This window comes from Zonotrichia leucophrys, chromosome 5 (assembly GCF_028769735.1).
Source record: "Zonotrichia leucophrys gambelii isolate GWCS_2022_RI chromosome 5, RI_Zleu_2.0, whole genome shotgun sequence".
In the NCBI taxonomy this organism is placed as follows: domain Eukaryota; kingdom Metazoa; phylum Chordata; class Aves; order Passeriformes; family Passerellidae; genus Zonotrichia; species Zonotrichia leucophrys.
Window position 1 is genome coordinate 21,650,001 of NC_088175.1, and position 22,090 is coordinate 21,672,090.

General features: G+C 34.9%; 1 protein-coding gene across 1 annotated transcript in view; it reads right to left on the reverse strand.

The window, feature by feature from the left end:
- Positions 1-3,119: 3,119 nt before the first annotated feature.
- The window catches only part of ARHGAP5 (Rho GTPase activating protein 5), a 47,135-nt gene continuing 28,164 nt past the window's right edge, over positions 3,120-22,090 (reverse strand). Inside the window, exons 5-8 of the mRNA XM_064713916.1 lie at positions 13,909-13,986; positions 12,832-12,963; positions 11,153-11,258; positions 3,120-6,917 (exon numbers count right to left, since the gene is read on the reverse strand). Of these exons, the coding sequence (XP_064569986.1) occupies positions 6,587-6,917; positions 11,153-11,258; positions 12,832-12,963; positions 13,909-13,986 (647 nt within the window). The 3' untranslated portion in view covers positions 3,120-6,586. The remainder of the gene's footprint in view (positions 6,918-11,152; positions 11,259-12,831; positions 12,964-13,908; positions 13,987-22,090) is intronic.

The window sequence follows — 22,090 nt, forward strand, 5'->3', positions numbered from 1 at the left end:
AACTATAGCCATGACTGAGAATTTGTTCTACAATTCACTTACTCTGTCACAGACAGTCTTCCAAATGATTGAAGCAGGATTCACATCTTCAATGCCTTCATTGAATGACCTGGGCATTTACCTCATGGTGTCACTATCATGCTACAAAAACACACCTCTGATAGATAACAGTTCAGTCCTCTGATTTTTCTTAGAAAATCCTTTCTTAGAAAAGAAGAAAGAAAACAAAATAATACTTGATAGTACTGTGAACAATCCCAAGGAGAATAGAGCTTGATTTCTACTTCCTCAGAAGTATTTCAGGTCAGAGAATCATTGTATCCTCTAAAGAACACTTTGACCTGCAGATCATGGTGGTAATACCACTCAAAACTATTTTAAAGTAAAAACTGACAAAACTCTCAGGGCAGCATGCTTCAGGAGCAGGGATGCTGATGAACAATTGAAGGCTTGCATGTATGTCCCCAGTGCTTTGCTGTGCAAATTTCAGTTAAAGGCCACATGCTAATCCATGACTCTGTGGGGTCAAAACTCCACACTGGACATAGAGAACTTTGTGCCCCAAACTCTGTAAGACTAACACTCACCCTACAGGTTAGAGACAAGGGTACATAGGAAAGTTTTCCATCACCTCCTACCTTTTACACCACCAGTGGAAGGCTTAAAAGCACCCTACACACAAACATCTGGCACAGAAAGGAAGCACAGTTGAGATGAGCATCTTCACCTCACTGATGTACTGAGCTCATGCTTATCCTTCACCATTTTAAATGGTTTCCTTGCTGGTCTTTCCAGCACTCTTTTATAAAAAGCAGGAAGGGGATCGGAATGATATCTACCTGCTAGCAATCAGAGATCTCCAGACATGAACAAGTGCATCCCTGAAATTGCAGTGCAGACATAAAAGTACAGACAAAAAGAGACAAAAAGAGTATTGTCAGATTTTATAAACCTTAGGTGGGACCTGGTCTGTTTTATAGGAGACAAGTAGTATGATCATGTTATGAATTTTAAGTTTTGGGTCTAAGTCAAAAAGAAGAGTAAAGAAAGCAGTTATCTGTGAAAAGAAACTTTCCAACTCATAACAGTGACATAAAAGACATAAAATCAGGCTTATTTGTGTGACCACAAGATAACAGGATGACAAAATTAAACTCATGTTAGAGCTAGACAATTCACCAATACCAAAATTAGATAAAACTGTTGACGTTAATTTTTCAAAACTCGACATCTGAGTTATAACCAATATTTACCTGTAGCAAGCCGACCGCCTTTACTGTTAAAACCCCTGCATCAACATCCACTTCTTTACTAAGTTAAAAAGCATGCATATATACACAATAATCAACCACAGACATTTAATTCCCCATATTTATTTACTACATTCTATGTTTAGTAATTTCATCTAAATATTTTCAGAGACAGTTGTTTTGTTGGTTTTCTTTTTGAGGTTTCTTGATGTCTTCTTCATTCCCAACTAGCATGGGATCCATGTGACCAAAGGCTGTTACTGCAGACTCAGGTCACACTGTCGAGGACTCAGAGTGGAGCCTTCAAGGGAAGACCATAACACCTGCACTTTGATAGTGCAACCTGGGTTTTTTCTACATGGTTCTTTAACTGATTGCATTCAGTGCCAGTTAATTCAAAACTATTACTCCATGTTTACTACCTTAGTAAAACACTGCAAAAGCAATTTAGGAGCCCCTGGCAATTCTCACCAGTGGAAAAGCTGAGAACTCCAGGAATTGATGAGGATAGCCACTTTGCCCTCCCTTCACTTCCTGAGTTGTGAAGCAGAAAGATCTGTGCGAACAGATAGATTGTGATACCATAATTTCGGGGAAAATATAAGCTAAAGCTACGCTGCAGAAATTGGTCAGTCACATAAGCAGCCAGAGATACTTGGCAAGTCATTGCAACTAACCCTGAAGCATTGACATGCAGCTATTAGCTAGAGTCACTACAGCATCTCCCACCCTTTCTCAAACTCAAGTAGAAGCAACAACAGTCTTTTGTTACCACACTGTAAAACGGAAAAAACCCCACAGCTGCTATACTGCAGGCACTCAGTGAAACAATTTCATTTATATTTTCTAAATCACAACAAACAAAAAACCAGTAATGGTCAGATTATTACTGATCAAATATACTAAACTCTATTCTGCAACATAAAAGCACTATGTTGTCTGCTGGGCATCAATGACACTCAGTTCAGCAACAAAATGTCAGCTCTAAACACACATGCATTGTATTCTATAAGGAACACAAGAAACATATGGGAAACAGCCATGAGACGCACTAGCTACACACTTAGGAAAAAATCACCAGTAAGGAAGGCAGCAAGTGTTCAGTTCACTAATGATGACAGACTAACTTCATCCTTTTCTGATTCCATGGAAACCATGAATTAGCTGAAGGACTGAATCTGACACAAGTGACCACTGATGTTACACTTTGGTTCTCTGGGACAGCTACTCATCAGAAACTGCAGTCTGAACAGTGCATTATATTTCAGTCAGATTCAGTAGAGCGGTTTTTTGATAAAGCAATCTAAATAACTGAGATTTGCACACTGAGGAAATTACATGTAAGATGAATCCCATTTGAGGTTAAAGTGCTCCTATCTGAATGCGTTACTATATATATGTGTGTGTGTGTGTGTATAATAAAACCTGTAAAACCTGAACCATGTTCAGATTTGAAGACCATAAGGAAGGTTTTGCAGTTATTTCTGCACCAGCCATATGACTCAAGATGTTCTGAAAAAAACTAAATAAGCACAGACACTGTGAACATGAGAACTAAGAGAAATACTACTATCAAAACTGCGTCCATCCCATATTGTTAGCAGAATTATGACCAATAATGTACAACTCTGATGACTTAAAGCTGACCTTAAAAGCCCACAGTTTTTACTTCAGGTTTAAAAATTCCACAGGAAAAATAGATTCAAGAGACCCATGAGAGACAGCCTCCCACCCAAGAGAAACTTAAACATACACTGTACTCTTACTTTAGCAAGATTTTGTGCTAAATTTCATTTCTGTGTCTGTGAAAGATAGAGTGCTTTTGCCTTTAAAAATTTAGTAGGCAACTAAACTGAACATTATACACAGTAAGCATCTTAGTATTTTATTCATTGCATCTTTTATACAGAATAAGCTTCACTGATACTTAATTCACTGCAGTATTCTCCTGATGTAGCAATAAAAGATTACATTATAAACAAAGAACAAAATTTTTACTGAAATTTTTTTAGATGTGTGCAATTTTTGCAGTTAACAAACAGCATCACAATTACTGAAAAAAAATGAAAGAAGCACATAAACTATGGCCTGTTTTTTTAATCTCCAATTGATAGTTTTTCTATGTTTATCATAAATATGAGAAGCTAAACTCCAGTAACTAAAAATAAACATACCTATAAATTCCTAGCAACCAGGATTCAAATAAAGGAGAAAACATATAACAACAACAAAGTTTCTTTTCACTTAAGTTGACATCTGCGATCTATTTACACTATATGAGTTCAAATTCCACAAGATCATGAAGGGTAAAGATTTTTGAAACAACCTGTTAAAGCATTACTTAAAATGGCACTTTTGTAACTCAGATCTGGGATTTTAGAATTGCTAAAACAGTGAAATACAATGCACTGCAGTATGTCTATACCATTCTACAACATAAAAAAAAGAAACTACTCCATAAAGTGTCACTGAGATGGCTCAATCAAAGTAATATACATTTGTATCTTTATCAAGATAGATATTATGGTAAAAATGCTCACATTAAAAAATATAGTTATTATTATTTGGATTTTCATTAAAACTAGAAGGGTCTACATGAGCCAAAGTATGAGGAACTTGGATATAATAACATGCTTCCTCATTTTATAGCACTAATAAAAATAATAATAGAGAAAGCTCTATTAAAAATCTTTAATAACCACAGTTTAATTTCCTAGCATATTTTAAAAACTTTACTATGTGGGTGTATGTGCATGCATGTCTGCATAAACACACAAATAGAATAAAAAAACTCCAAGTGTATATATTACACATACACACATGTCCACATTCCTGCATACAACAGTCCCATAATGCAAACAGTATGCAGGGACTCTTCCATGTGACAAGCAGGCACCACATGCCATGCTTTATTATTTCTCTATGTTTATCCAGTAAATATAATAACCCTTTCATATTTGGCTGAATGGAAGTGTTAAGATTCTTAAAAATAATGGTGATTTAGCCATTTAGCCACAACATCACACATGAAGAAATGGAACTGCAAATACTGCTGATCAAAAGTTCAACATGAAAGTTCATAATGAAATGGAATGTAAATTATTCTAAAAATTAGTATCCAAAGATTAGTTAAATATTATGGCAAAAACCTTGGAATTTATAGAAAGTTTAAAATGCAATTCACATTACAAAGACTGGAGATACTTTATAGATGGAATTTTTAAATATGGATATGACTGGCATTTATTCTTAAGCTTACTTCTATTAGAAATAGACTTGTTTCCTGTACAGATGATGCTTTGTCTATGCCATATACAGTAGAAAAATAAATTCTTTAGCAACCTAGAAATAGTTTATAAAACTCTTGAAGTTTCATTTTCTTTGCTAAACATGCCAAGATTAGACTGAAAACTATAAATAAAAGCTAGATAGACAACAGGTAAAGTAGAACAAGTTAGGAATACTACAATTTACAGGAGAGACTTTATTGTACTATTCGTTCCTGTGTGCTTTGCAGTAGGAATAGGGTTGACTTTTCTTTTTTGTTTGTTTTCTTAAAAAAGATAATTACTTGCAAGAATATAACACGATATCAAGATAATTTATAATATACATGTACTTCAAAGAGCAGCCATGTTTATGGTATCTTAGTAATCTAGAACGATAATCCAAGTCAGTAGAAGTACAATACCTAGGACATAAGTGGGAAAGGCAATTTTTATTTTGGGAAAATGGAGCAAATCAATCTCTTAATAAAAGCCTTAATTCTCAAAATCATCTATTTACTATAATACATACAAGACGATCTTAAATCTTGTTATAAGTGAAGATTACAACAGTGACCATCATAAAGCTTTGTTTTTAAACTACACAAAACATTCTAGCAGCTGAATGAGCCAAAACTTTCTTCTTTGCAGACCTAAAAAGGTACATTTTGAGCATGAAAGAAAAAAGCTGCTATGAAAAGTCTCACAGGTAGTGTTTATCTATGGTCTCCCCTTTGCTACAATTTGTAACCTTCTAATTTACCACTATCAAAATATTTAACCAAAAAGATTTGTTTAAATTAAGCAGCATTCTTTTACAGCAAAATTTGTACCAATATAAAAGTAAAATAAATGAAAAAAAGATAATTTAAAAATACGGTGAAAAAAAAAAAGTCATTTGAAATTTTAGTACAACATACCACAGGAAAAAATATGAATACAATTTTATGTGATTTTATATATACACACTCCAAAGAGGTTAATTGTCAGTACCCAAAGTATTTATTGCCATGTATTAGCAATGCATTTTTGTATATCTTTAGAGGGTCACATAAAAATAGATTTAAAGAATAGATTAATTGAAGTCCTAGATTAAAACATTGTTTGGTTTAGAGAATTTTACTACAACAAAAGTCATGTTTATGTATGAAAAGTTATATAACCTTATATGAAAATGTCATGAACTATTTTCTAAACACTACATGTATTCCCAAGAGGGAAAAATTAAAATATCTAAAATATATTAGATTAAGTTTACAAGACCATCAATGATCTTTTAAACATGCAGCTGTTTACAGAATTAACAGTTTTACAAAATGTTTAGTTCAGTAATGGAACATAAAGAAATAAGTAGGCAACATCAAAATTTTTGTACAATATTTGAAACTCACTTTTACAACAAGCATGTCCTTGGTATTGTGCTGTAAGAAATAATAAGCAAGTTCACCCACCCTTAAACTGTCCACAGGTTTACTTATATGTAAAGATGGATGGTGAGGGATCGTAAAATTCTCAACAGTGCATTTTGCATTCTTCCATAAACCACCCTAAGCATAAAGTCACATAAGTAGCCAGGAGATTACAAAATAAACTATAGCTGGGCTTTAGTTGTTTACACAGAATGCTTGAATGTGAAGAAAATTGCCAAAAATAGCATGTTAAATAACAAAAACCAGCCATAAAGCAGGCTGTAAGCACTGAATGTTTCATAAATGTAATTTTTTTAAATCATTTAATTTCTATAGAAAAATTTTTATTCACAATATATTGTGACAAACAGTCACAGGAATGATATAGTGATTGCAATAAGGTATCATGCAGCAGCAGCTTTGTACTTTATAGCTATTTTTGCTTTTCAAAATTAAACCTCTCCAGTCATGCTTATCACATAGTTTTTATCTGCAGCGTGTACAAATGAGGAACACAGTACGGGATATAACAAAAAAGATGTCCAATCAGCTGGATGGGAATTATTTTTCATAAATATGAAGTACATTACTGTATCCTGAAACATGCATGTCTATAGCTTGTCCCTACTGTCCAGCGCCAGGCTGCCTGCAATCATCACCGCTATATAATGCCCAGAGGGTCTGCTGGTAACTGCGACTGGATCAGCTGGGGCTGCAGCGGGGGCGGCAGCTGCAGGGGTACCATGGGTTCCACCATCTGCACTGGGTTGGAAGGTGGTGGCTGACAAGCCACTGCGTTGGGTGCTTCTACAATCTCCCCGTTGTAAAAGAAAAACTGACATTGTTGAATGAAGGTCTCTATAACTGATTGGTGGATTTTGGTGGTGGAAAGAAACTCTCTGTTTTCAAAATCGGGTCTCATCAAAGTAGGCCAGAAACAAATCGATAAGTTATCAGCAGTCATATAGTTGGTCTTATATTGCTGACTAACCCTGAAATGAGAATGATACACACAGAGTGAGTTAAAACCAGTATGCAGTCAAGTAGAAATATTCTTGAATATTTTATGCGATTATGCAGAGGAAAATATAGAAACCATGTCATTTCCAGATTTGGATAGTTAACTAATATAAATCTGATTGAGCTTTTAACCAAGAAAGAAATTCAACATTCCACTAGTATTTTGAACTGACAATAATAAAGAAACTGAAACAGGTTCTTCACTTATTATCTAAATTCATTATTGCAATACTATTACCAAACAAAAACCAAAAACCTTCAAAGGATAACAAACCATCCTGTTATCAAATTTATCATCTACAAGGAAATACCTACTCAGAAAAACAAAATCCTTTCCACAGCAATAGGCTAGAAAGGGCCAGGGTATTTTGTTTTCTAAAATATTCTGTATTCTAAACTGACCTCACAATTTTATCTGAAAGCAATTACTGAGAGATCCATGAAAAATCGTGTGTTAGTACATCTGGCAAACACCTAAGGTCTGCATTCAGCTGGGAACGTGCATTTCCTATATTACAGTAGATATCATGAAGGTAGTGGAGCTACAATTGTCATGTAGAAACAGGCAGAAAATAAAACTTCAGAAATGTGTCAGTTAGAATTTTGATGATTAACAAGAGCAGCCCACAAGAATTTCTGACAGCTGGCTGTAGTCCATAGACTAAAGAGCTGTGAAAGTCATAGTAAACACTAGAAGTAACACTATAAGAAAATATTTCCACTCACTTACAATGCATGTATAATGGTAAAGATAAAGTATAAAAAATAGTGTGAAGATATACAAATACTGCCCCTCCATCTGTTTTGACTAAGCATCCAAATGTCCTTTGGACCAAACTATTTCTGAGTGGCAGTAAAATTCATAATCTCTTTGCTAAAAAACTTATATTTTAAATTAGTTTACAGACCAAAGAATCAATGTAAGCTTAATTTTGCTTAGCATTATTATTAACATGCTGTACCCTCAGAATCATCAGACTAAATAAAGGAAGTAATGGGAATGCAGGACTAGATGTGAGAAAAAAACCGAAAGGCATTGCACCTTTTCCCCAAAAATGGTTCATTCACAACCAGATTAAACAAAATGAACAACCAACTGCATCCCCTCCTGTGCTTCAACTTGACCTTTGTACTTTCTAAGAGTAAACAAAACCCTACCAAACCTGTATGTTGGTCTCCTGCCAAATTTTCTCTAACTACTTTAGAATCTTCTTCTAAGTGCTCAGCTGTGCTCATTTACCTTCCATGTTCACTCACAATTAAAAATTACGTGCTTCTCTTGATCCCACCCACTTCCTCCACTGCCAAGTCTCAGGAACTTCAGACTGTAAACCCTCTGATCAGACTCTAAAAGCTGCCCACTGGTATCTTCCTAGACCTCAGAAGCATATTATGCCATCGAGAAAAAAGGTCTTGTTACCCAAGAACGTGTTTAAAACACAACTAGTATCAAAAAGTCCAATGTCAATACAACACTATCTTGTTTTAAAAGCTCACTTCTGCTTACAGTTAATTAACCACAATTAACTGAAATGCTCAGAAAGGTCTTTATAACACTAAAGAAAAATTCATCTCACTGTTTCCATTTATTAAATTCTCATACTGGTCTCATACTATGTGGATAATACTTGTATTTTTTGTTTCAACAACCAGGTCTTGTGCTTGTGGACACACCAAAATAATATAAATCATCAATCATTACTAACTATACAACAATAGTACATATTTTGCTGTAATTATGTAGGATGCAAAAACAAAGCATCTAAAACATTAACTTGTGATGAGAGCTCTTTCATCATGTAGAAGACTGCTTTACCTCATCAAATGAACAATTCATTTGGCAAACAACATTTCCATTTTAATTATATACCAGCAGTATTTTACCACAAATTAGTCTCTTAAAAATAAATACTGACTGTCAAGAATTTAGCTACAAGTTGCCTTTAAGATTCTGTACACAGCTGTATCCACCTCTTTCTATATATGCAATTGCTTACATCCCAGCAGATTTTTTGCTGAATGGAATGTCAGGAACTACCAGACACTGCAAATGAGACAAAAAATGACAGCTTTCTTGAAGAAAAGATCGTTTTGTTACTAGCAACCTGCAATGTAAATCATGCATCATTAATAGAGAAAGGACCAGACCCAAAAGTTCCATTTACATCACTTATGTTCTCCAATAAATTCCATGATTAATATGTTTCACTTGTTTGTAGATATTAGAATTACTCAGGAATTTATAAAATTATGTTTAGTTCTTGTACTTGCAGCAATCCAGGTACTTGACATTGTACATTCAGATGTGTGTACTACAAATGACCAGATGAAGATTTTGACAGTTCCAAGACTGCCATTCTTCCACAAAAATTTTTATCAGGTTGATTAAGAAGTTTTTAGGTAAGTAATAACTGTGTCAAGTCTGAGATGTTTAGTTTTACTTTAAGATACTTGCAAGCACATCTTGAAGTTTTGCAATATGGGGATCTGTTCACTGATATGGTTTTATTTATTTTAGGGCTGAATTTGTATTGGAGAAGAGTACAATAGAAAATTTGATAAAATTTCCCTGACAAGGAAAATGGACAACTTCATAAAGGTTAAGCAAGCTGAACATTTGAAGGAGAGAAGTGTAAAAGCAGGCACCTAAATTCCAAAATCTTACACATTCTGTGAAAAGTGCAAATAGAGAGTACCTACATTCTCCCTGTTGACAAAGTAGGAAAGTTAAAGGTTCTTATTTCTACCCCTGTACTACAAGCTCAGTTAGATCTTTACAAATACCTGCAAAAACACAAACGCACAAACAGTAGTCCAAAACAATTAAATGTCATGAAAAGCTTATATTTGTGTTTATACACAAAATTGCTGGGCTGAAAAGTAACACTGCACAGAGAGACAAGAAAGTCCTGATGGACAACAAACTGAGCAGGAGTCAGCCAGGTGAGCCTGTGGCAAGGGCAGCCAACAGCACCCGAGGCTGCATTAGGAGTGCTGCCAGCACCTCTAGGGAGCTGATCTTTCCCCTCTTCTCAGCACCCCAAAGGCCACATCTGGACTCTGGGTTCCAGCTCTGACTCTCCAGCACAACAGATATTTAAACACACTGGAGTGAGCCCAATGAAGGGACACTAGGAAGAAGATTATTAAGAGATCAAAGATCCCTCAGATGAGGAAAAGCTGAGAATGTTAAGATTGTTTAGCCAGGGAAAGTCTTATCATTGGTTATAAAGAAGATGAATTGAGACTCGTCTGAGTGGTGCTCAGTGACAGGACAAAAGGCAACAGACACAAACATCCACAGGAAATTATCTTAGCATTAGAAAACACTTATTATTGTAAGGATGAATGAGCACTGAAACATGCTGTTCTGAGAGACTGGAGTCTAACTTCTTGGAGATACTGAAAACTTAACTGGACATCATCCTGGCCAGTCTGTTGCAACTGACTCTGTCAAAGCAATGGGGTTGAACATAACAATCTCCAAAGATCCCTTATAACCTCAACAATAATATAGTTTTATCTCATTCTGTGGATTTCAGAGAATAATTTCATTTTAGCTGAATAAGAAGCACAGGTAAGCTGCTCTTTTTCTCTCTTTTTTATGACAATATTCTACACGTCAAGGCACAGATTATGATGTGATACACATCTATTAATACTATTTTTAAGTAAATACGGAAATAACTTTTAAATACAAAAACATTAAATTTCGTGCAAGAAGCAAAACTTAAGAAGCAAGTGTTACCAATTTACTGTTACAGCTTTGTTCTGTGTTTAACCATTCAGCACAGGGTTTGGGCTCCATATTGTAGATTTTGATTTAAGCTAGCCCTGTTTTGGCAGGAGGGGGAAAGAGGGAAAGGAGGGTGTTTAAGCCAAATGATTCAAATTCCTTAAACCTAGATTAGTTTATAATGTTAATAGCTATTACTTCTTGGGGGAGAGGGTCTGTAATAGTTATAATTAGGTGCATTGTTATTATATCTATATCAAGCTTTTATTATGTACAGCATTCTTATAACTTTATGATGCCAGATAAATATATGTCAAAAATATGTGAGAAACAAACCTATAAGGCTTTAATAATCAACTGTAACTCCTAATTTCTTTTTCCACATTTTCAATTCTAGTAGATAATTCATTGTTAAAAAGACAATCTTTTTTGCAACTGTTACAACTTAAACAAAATTGAAAAATACTAAACCTGTTTAGATGTGTTATTATGTATCTGAAGACATCATAGTTCACTGGGTGGAATTTCTTCACAATCTCTTTTAGCTCGTGTAGCCGTTCTGTCTTATCCATGATTTCTATAGAAATAAGTGACATTTTCTGACAAATCTAGAAAGACATACTGAATAAAGTGTTGCTAAATCTTTTTCCTAGTATAATGGTACAGGTAACCCACAGAGAAATATCAAGTGAGAAAATATTTAATAAAATTCCTATTCCCATGGAGTAGAGCTTTTTTATTATACAGTTTGTCCTGGTTACTCTAAGCACACTAATAAGTACACCCACTGCAAGTTTAACTAAGCACAAAAGTATTTTTCCGAATTTTAGCAGAATTATTTATCTCTGTTCAGCAAATAATTACTTGACTAGCTTACTGCTGGCTTGTAGAATTACAATGTGACAGGGTCATTTCTTGTTAGAGTTCTCTCTGCTTGCAAAATGTCATGACAGAAAGACATTCACATGAGCTTAAAATATCCTTAAAATTCACAGTTATTTAAACAATAAAAAAATTACAAATAGGGCTGGTGCAGCTATTTTAAATATGCTGCCTAAGCATATGCAGCTATTTTAAATATGCTGCCTTCTTCACAGGCCCAAAGGACATTATTCATGCTTCAAACAGGAAATAGTCAACATGTAGGAAAGAAATATGAAATAAAGCAACAATTTTATTTTAAAAAACCAGCAACTAACGCTGTGGATCCATACATTCTGCAGAATATGCTTCCAATCAATGATGATTCATATTGTAAAAAGGAATATAAGTTCCCCTCTATTACCTGACTGCATTGCTAAAAAGAACTTTGATCTACCCTAACGCCATAGAAAAAATGTTAAATACAGTCCAGTATATCCCAAATATAAGTTTAGAGGAGTATTAATGGCATTTTAAAACAGTAATTACACTTACATTTAAAGTTATTTTATGTTTTGACTGGAATTTAATTATTACACTTTTAAGAAAAAATAAAACCAAAATTAACTACATGAAACAAGCACAATATGCCTGAAAAGCATAGCAGTAATACCAGAAATAGCTATTTACAGATATCACCAGAAAACACAAAATTTCTAATGGGCTATACATTAATCAAGTCCAGGCCCAAGCCTTAGGCTTACACCAGTGCTTCAATAGGAGACACTCATTTCAAAGAAAGGAATCCTATGCAATGTCTGAAAAATGTTTGTAAGGCAAAGGCAAACAAAACTAAGCATTTTACAAGAGTTCCAAAAGAATTTGAAAAAAAATCTAAGTGAATTAGAGAATTACCCTAATATCCCATAGACGTGTCTGATTTTTAAAGTCTACTTTGAATGTAAGAACTCATTAATTCAAGGGGTTTTTCCCATTAACAACTGCAAAGCTGCTCCAAGAGCTTTCATCATTTTTATCACTTAACAAGAAATGGAAAGAAGTAGATGTCTCCGAATTAAATTTTCTTATTTTGAAAAATAAGTGTATTACATTCCTCTCATCATATATAGTTCTTCTAATTTTAAAGAATATTAAAAAATACGTGTGTCTAAGGAATTTAAAAAACTATTCCGTGCAGATAGTCCTTTCAACTTACAATGAAGTAAAAATTGCAATAAGGGCAATGGAAATAGCACAATTAAATCAAGAAAAGGTTGTTAATTACTTACTTGATGTTTCTAACAACTCTTGATGCAAAGAGTAAGGAACTAATGGATCTGGCAGATCTGCAAAAAAAGCTTTCAGAGCCCCAGCAACAGCATTCACTGTTACTCCCATTGATTCTAGACTGATATTATGATCTGCAAAACAAAATTTAAAAAATAGCAGTGTAAGTAAAACCTACTGTTATCATTCCTTATAATACTTTATGAAGACAATTTATTCAAAACATTGAAAACTAAAATTTTACTAAATGATTACTAAATAAGGAAGGAAAAGGTGAACCTATTGAGAAGCTGCTATCACCCCAACCCACAAAAAATCAAATATAAAAAAATCTGACAGCATTACAAAACAGTAGAATATCGGAAAAATAAAGTTGTCTAATTCTCCGTGAAGACTTGAATGATTTTGTATTTGTCATTAACTGGCTTCTGATTAATCTATTTTTCCCAGTAAAAAGTTATAAATTCTATTACCCAAAATGCTGCTAAACAGCAAAGCATAAAGAAGTAGCACATTTACTTTCCGTAACACCTAGGAGATATTTTACAATTTTTCACAGACTCAACTTCATGATTAACATTCAAGAACTTTTAATAAATATTTTCATTTTAAAATATAAACACATCAAAGTGAACAGTCTGAACTACCAATCACATTTCATTATATTCTACAATGACAAAGGCTGTATTAGAAATTATTCAGACTTAACTGTTAATGCATGTTATTCAAGAGAGCTTTCACTAAAGAATTACTGTTTGTGGGGCATAAGAAGCAGGAGTGAATGCCTTAATACCTAGGGCTGATGAGCTGTTAACACAAGGAGCAGCTAAGACTGCACTTCAACTCTTTCAAACCTTCAAATACCAGCTAGATAGGATTTTAACAGCATTGAAGCCAACGGCAACAAGATTCCCCTCCTATCCTGGGAGCTTCACTGGTAATATCCTGGACTACACCAATACAACCCACCAGACCATTAAGGACACAGTGCTATGTGTAATCCTTTCATATTGCACTGTGATAAATCCATGGAGAATTCATGCTCTGTTTTAGGTTTAAATAATAAAATCTTTGATTACCTTGATCAAACTGTTTTTGAATGTTGTCTTGATCTGTTTTATTCCCACTAACACGGTACAGGCCTTCAGTACATAATCCTTAGAAGAGGAGGAAAAACAAATATTAAAAAGCAAGTTTATATACTATAAAGCAAAGCAGAACCAGTTATAACTACTAATTCAGAATCAAAAGTAGGAATACATTTCTTAAGTGCCTAAAAAGTTAACACATAAACCATAACAGCAATATGGGAATACCAAAACACAAACTGTCAGTTGTCTATTGAGTCCATCATTCCATTTAACATGAATCAAGGGAAATTACATTGGAGGATAACAAGACTCTGATGCAGATATTTGATGAATAATGTAGCCAAAATTATTCTCTTACTGATCTCTATTAGACTGTTGTTATTTGCACCGTTTTTTAATAATCAAAAAACTAAATTCTGTGGTACCCCAACACTTATGTTTTTAAAAACTGTCTTCACAGTTTGGGCTTAACAATTTATTATGGCAAGCAACAACACACTAAAAATACTCTGCAGGGTAAAAAAGACCCAGGCATTTGTAACTGAATCCTGATCTTTTAATATCATGGTGTAACACACTCCTGTATATGACAAGAACTTAATCTTCCAACATGCTTTCCCTTTTACCATTTATATTTTATAAACTTTGAATCCATTTCTCCTCACTTCTGACTTATCTAAGGTCAATTATCCCATCATTTACAAGTCTTTCTTTAAGGGGTGAGGAAAAAGGAGAAAGGTATTAGGAAGCAGATGTTTCCCAAGCTTCTATTATTACTTTGTTTTACCATACATTACAGAGTCATCGTAATTCCACCAGACTTTCAATGTAAACATTGAACAGTCCACCTTAATTATGCACACACACACTCCACTCCAATGATTATGCTTCCTACCACATTGCTGTCTTTTTTCCCCACAGCTACTCACAGAACGAAAGAGACCATCCTGATAAACACACCATTACCAAAGATATTTTTGTTTTTTAATTTAGAACCTATTGAGCAATATAAACAATTTATAGTTCCTTAATTCCAGTTACCTTTATGAGTGCAAAATTATCTACACACTAGATCTTTTTAACACTACATTACATACACGGGTTTATTAAAAATTCACTGGTTTCACAGTTTTATGAAACCTCTTGGCCTTTGGCCATCATAGGCCAAGAACTGAATGCATTTTATATCATCAGATCAACACTTATATGTTCTGTCACACTACAATCCACTGAAGGTGTCTTTTAAGTTATCAAGAAACATTAAGAATCCTACGAAAATGTTCAAAGTACAAAAAAATCACTTGGCTGGTTCATACAGCTGGGATATTTTTAACAATTTCACATGACTCTTCTAACTCCTGATTTCCTTCTTAATGTCTCAACAACTCAACATGTCTCTTCACTGGCTGCATCAAGGCTTATTTAGCAAGCATTTCTTCTATAAACTCGCATGTCCATCATTTAGCTTTCCAATTCCATAGCCAAGGTGTATATTTCCTCTTGTAAATATACACCTGAATAGTCCTTTCAAAAAACCTGAGCCTTGTCCACTGATACTTTGAACACTACTAAAAGGTAGAATTTGGTGGCACAGAACAAAAAGTGGTTTCAATGATTCAGTGACTTCCACATCTTGAAAGGAGTTTCAAACCTGCCTTCAAAAAAAAATCCCGAATGTGTTACATGTGATCACAGCCAGAAACACTTTACACTCCTCTTCCAAAAGCTGTAAATAAGTACAAAAGACCACTGGTAGATGAGAATAAGCTATGATCAAGATTCTCTTTGTCTAGTATGAGAGAATTCTCTGTTGGAGACCCTACAGCTCCAGGACAGTCTTAGTTTTATCCAATTACTATTCAGTATCTTTCTGCACAAAGGAAACTGCATGTGCTGCAATAGCATCTCTGAGAAGTCTGACCCAGTCACTGTCTAGTAGGAGTTTATACATCTCAAATACTTGACTTGGCTGCTTTGGAGACACATGCTCTAGTGTGCTATCTGCACTACAGTTCTAAGAAACAAAGAAAGACAATTTACAGTACTTCAGAACATTTTCAGGTTAAGTAAGGAGATGCCTACTGAATTTAGGCATCTTCCAAAAATAATGAAGTGCTGCAATTCTGGATTAAGCTACTAAATTTGTCTTCTGAATTCCTCAAGGAAAAATTTGTCTTGCTTGTGGATGTTCCAGAAAGTCATGCTTCATGAAATGGTTGGTCAATTGTCATTACACTTTCTCTAAGGCACGGAAGGAGACAATTTAATCTGTGTGCAAGCACAAAGCTAGAAGTGTGAAGGTATTATTTAAGCAAAGCTACAATTCTCTGTTGCTTTCTATTACAAAACCACGTCTCTCAAATGCTTCTTACACCAAGATCTTCCATCAAGTATCAGACATTTCAGTTCACTAGTTTTAGCTTTTAAACTCCTTGTATATCTATAGTACGTATCTATAATAAAAGAGGGAGAGATAGAGAGCCTTCAACATGTCTTTTTTTCTGACAGTTTTTTATAAATTTGGTTCCTTCATCTGCATCCTTTTGATCTTTCATAACTTTCTTCTATGTTCTCACTCTCTCTTCTGGTCCAGTTGACATTTTCAACATATCCTTACGAAGTACAATTGCTGCTGCAATATTCTGTATCAGAATAATATGATTTATTTGCTTCTCTGTTCTGCTAGTTTTACAACACCTCTAGGTTTAAATAACTAGATCCTTCTTACGTGACATCACAATAATCTATATTTATTTTAAGAAAGTGCACATCCTCTTTGCCTAGGCTACTCTTTTCTCAAAGTACCTCATAGTGCCTAATAAATTCTCTTGCACCTTCTTTTGTGATGCCAACTGTGACCAGGGCTCCATCCCATCTAACTGGAACTTCACCACATGGGGTTCAAAGCATTTCAGAGAAAACAGCAAGGTGGATCTGCACCTATTTGCATAATCAGTCTGCAGGACACTTCCATTTTTAGGCTCCAACATATTTCCACAACTCTTGGTTTCTCCACAGAACATACTTCAGCATAAAGGAAGATCAAAGTCTACCTGGTACAATATTCATTTTCCATATCATATACTACACCATGCAGTATATGCTCGAGGAGAGTAAAAAGGGCAAGAGAGAAAAAAAAAAACTACCACCAACATTTTTGTGGTATATGCTCCCAGCTTTCTGTAGATGTTGGCTTACGTGGGCTTTTGCATAAGGTGTTGTAAGAGCCACCTGGGGATTTATCCTTCACTAATTCACTCCAACTCCTTCAAGTTATGTACTTGTAGTCTTTACATCATGGTGAATGCAGTTTTGGCATTCCAGAATGTACATTATGAAAGCACACAGAGTTTATGCTCAGTACCTAAAGCTGGCATAATTTTTTTCACTCAACAAGCAGCAGTAACTTCTTTACATCTTCCCAGCATCAGTTTTGTAAATTTATGTAATTGCTCCTCCTGAGAAATGTTCTAAGCTAATCAATTTCGTGCATCTTTATCCAAGAGTTACAATTACTCCCGTATGTATTATCTTTTCCAATTCTTTCCTGTTCTGAGAAAGGCTGAACCAAATTGCAACCAGTATCAAAACTGTGTATATAGCATCACATTATGTAATAGCATGATTTTTCTTCTTCCGGAACATTTACTCTTTTTTTTTTTTTCTTGCTTGACAGCAAGTACAGACAGTTTAAGTTTTCAGAGAGCTGTCTATGATGATTTCAAAGTCTCTTCCCAAGTGACAACAGCTATACTAACATTTAGACTGCTGAAGAGTCAGAGAGTGTCTGCTAACAACATCCACAGCCAGGTTCCTATCATGTTCAGTCTGTGTTTCTGAATACATGCCACAATCACAGTAAGTCCATCTCTCCCAATTCAATTCCTTCCCCTACAGTGCCCAATGGAACTTCTCAGGACTCATTCTCCACTACAACAGGTGAGACTATCATTCCCACACTTAGGTTTGTAAATTTGGTGATCTGTGTATTTCTCGAATTTTATTCCACAGATTGATCTGGTGTACCTCTTTTCAACTCCCATGCTACAACACAAGACTACAGGAACTGCCAATTTACTGATCCAAACCAGTAATTCCTATGTACACCTAGAATGTATATAATTACTGAGCAAAGAAGCCAATCTCTAAGTAAGAATCTCACACTAACTTTACTTACATAAAACACATTTAATGTGTCCTCATCAACACTGACATTTAAAGTCCCACAACAATTCACACACTGAAATCCAGAACCAAAAATAAGTGTTTTACTGTTTCCTGTAATAAAATAATTTATAGCATATTGAAATGTTCAATAAACGACAAGCAGTGAAAGGAAATAAGCAGTCCTTTTAGAAAGACCCTTATAATAGGAAGCTCTCCAAAGCTGAATTAACATTACTATAATTTACACTAACTGATTATTAAACAAGGTCTCAACCATTTCATGAAGTGTCACTCAAGCCCATATTTTAAGGCCTACCCATTCCAAAGAAAGAATACAAGACTACAATTAATATGACACTATGAAAATGCCTAAGAGAAGGTAGGTGCATTCTTTGCTTCACTAAAAATGGGTGACAACTGAAGCACTGTAGTTTTCCAGGCACATAGCTCCTTGGTCACTTTGGGTCTGGAGAATGCTGAGGGAATAAGTGGAGCAGGATAACTATCATACGTACCCTGGCACCTTGGTCCTACCTGAGTTGTTTAGGAATTCTTTATATAATTCTCATTATGTTTCCTATGAACAGATACCTCATTAGCAATACAACTCAAATGCATAACATGCGTTTTATGAGTATTTCAAAACATATTTGTTTACAGTTTTCAGCGATTCTCTCACACTACTAAATTAATGCATGTGCTCCTCCCTTGTCTGGTAGTCAGTCTTCCATTAGGAGAAATGACTGATGCCTGTTTTACCCTCTTGAGTTTGTTTCCTCTCTGTTGATTAATTCCAAAGTTACAAACACAGACTGGTGTACAGTCTCCTAACTACTGAAACCTATTCTATGCCAATTTTGAAGTGATCACAGAAGGAATTCTCAGGAGATCATCTAGTGCAACCTTCTGCTCAAATAACAGTCAACACTGAAATCAGATTTGGGTGCTTATCAAAACTTCCCTTTAATATCTCCAATTTACCCCACAATCTCTCTGGGTAACCTGAACCAGTGTTTTAATAAACTTCAGAGCAAAAGTATTCCCTTTCTTTCTACTCAAAACCTCCTATGTTAATGACATTGTACTTCAGTTCTTTAGCCTGGCTGCACCTTTTCAGTCATCTCTTCATAGGTATGGGAAGCCTCCTCCGGTACCTCCTCAGCCTCTTCCTCTCCAAGCTGAATAAACCCACAAAATATTAGGAACTCCAGCCCCTGCCCCCTTTGCTAGACTCAAGTTTGTCAACACCCTTCTTGCAGTATTTCAGATGACGTCCAACAAGTGAGTGTAGAGCAAAAATTAGTACCTGCTTCTACTGCTGTAGTGCCTGCCCCTTCTACTGGGAAAATCCAATACAGAAGGCATGATCAGCCTATTCACCACCACAACCACAACATCCTTTTCATTAGCACTGACATGAACCCAGTCAAGTGCTCAGCATCTAAACTGCAGTGGTTTAGTCCTTGCAGTTTTAGTTGAATGGCCTGGCTCTGTCCTCACTGAATTCCTTCAGGTTCCTACTATCCCGTTCCTCCAGCTTGTCTATGTTCCCTTCAGCAGAAGCTCTGGTCTTAAATACATTAACCACACCACCCACTCTGGAATCACTCTCCAACCTAATGAAGGGACCAAATGTGTTGTAGAGCTATTTAAACCAGAATCACGAGTAAGAGTCATGGCCTGTGTGCATTTTTTGCTAAACATAAAGCTTCATGGGCAGTTGAGTCAACTTCACTGAACAGTATGACTGAAAACGATGGTCTCACTCCCCCCCTCACCAATCACCCCCTCCTTCCCTCCCTGCTCCTGCTCCCTGCCTTGCACTTGTTTTGGCACATATTTGACTCTTAACTTAGCAGCTGTAATACTACATAGCAGAACTTTAACCATTTTTGCTGATACAGCTTTTCAGAACAGTGAATTCCACTGATTCAGAGACATCTGACAAGTGCCCAAAATGAAAAGTGACAGAAACTCATACACCAGGCCAAGGGGATGTCCAGGTCTGTTCTCTCTGTCCAACACAACAGGTTCCTAAAACCCTCCAGCTCTCCCAAGCCCCTCAAATAAAAGGGGAGGCAATCAATCTTGAATTTCTCAATTTTCCAGCTATTAGGAATATATCTCAATGACATACCTGACTTTTTTACCACAACAAGCACTGCTGACTCATTTTCTTTACCTATTTCTACCAAACCTCATTCTCTGGAGACAAACTTTGCCTTATCTATACTGCCAATGTAAAAATCTGGCCTCACAGGAGATTCAGCATAAAAGACCATGGTGTAAGCTAGGTTTGAAGGAAATTCAAAGAAGGCAATATTCTTTTACTTGAATTACCTCCAAAACTGTAAATTTCCCAGCATTACAAAAATAGTTTCAATATCAAAAGCAGCAATTATTGTAGGTATACCAAGTACACAATTTTTAATTTCTCTTAGATCTCTCCATAGGAACTATGTGAGATAGCAACATTTAGCTCTGTCAAATTCCTTCCCACGTCTTTATTCCATTCCTTGTCTCACAACTGAGTAAGTGAATTATTAAAACACAAATTATTATAATAAGCATCTCTTTGCTAAATTATTTAATGTACAATTAACACTCCATTAATGTTATCAGTTTTCTATGAAGTATGGAATCTAAAATTTATAATCTGTTCAATGAAGTACATGGATAGCAATATTCTATAAAAAATTAAAAACATTTGAAAGCTCAGAGGAAAAAAAACATTAAAATACTGATATTAAAGTTGAATATCATCAAGAACTGTATGTACTCAATGGCAAAACTACTAGTATTTGCAATGTTAATTTGCTGTCTCCTTACTTGGTAAAACAGAATGAAATATAATCTATGTCAAACTTCTCACCAATGCATGAACAAATACAAAAAGTAAACCAAAAACAAAAAATTACTAAAATAATTTAAAAAAACCTGATACGCTAAGAGTATCAGTTAGCATAAGTCATCTTACCTGAATTATTTTAAGTTTGGGAAAACTTAAAAATCAGTAACAGTAGGTGTTGACTAGTACACAAACAGTCCATGGAATAGCTCATCACTAAATCTGAAGTGTGTGTAACAGCATAAAAACATTACCAACAAAACACTCAAGCTACAAAGTTGGCATAAATATGTACACTTTTCACACTTAAAATTGGATATTCAATAAATATTTTTCCGTTATATTGCAAAACAAAATTCAAACCATATCAACATTTTGTTGAAGACATTAAATTACCCTCCAGAAATCTGTTCCTCTCTGTCAAACTACTGAATATCTACCTTATTCTCTCCATGATAGTTCTTAGAGAAATACAGAACTCATGCAATTCATACAGCATACTTCAAAAAGTATCTCAATTCTGCTACCTGTATTTTGAAAAAAGGTAACGGTCTACATTGGATTTTCTTATTTAAAAACAGCAGGTAATCTTTTTGTCTAGTATATCTTAGCATAGCACCATTACTTGTTTATAAAAGCAACCACTACAATTTTCTTAAAAATCAAAGTTTCCCTGCTAAGTACCTTTCCATAAACCCAGTTTACCAAAAACCAATATATTTTAAAAATTCATTTCAAATGATGCAATCAAAATACTATTTTGGAAGCCCATAACCAAAAATAGCTACCAATGAGAGTCAATTCAAATAGCTGTCCTCATGGGCAAGTTACAAACCAATTTACAAAGGATGTGACAGAAGTAAAAGCACACAAATATCATACATGTTACTAGTGACAGGAAAGTGCTGAAATAGTCTGTAAAAGGTTACAGATAAGACCACAATATGTTTACCAAAAATCAGGTTTTTTGAAAACATTATATATTTATACCAAGATATTTAGTGGAAAACTTGGTAATTCATCATTGGCAAGTTATTTACCTGAAAGGAAAAATCTTTTGATCATATTGTTCAGTGAACCAAGAAAAAGCTCTGACAACCAACCAAAATATTACTCATCCTGCTATAATTACAATGAATTCAAAAATTAAAGGCT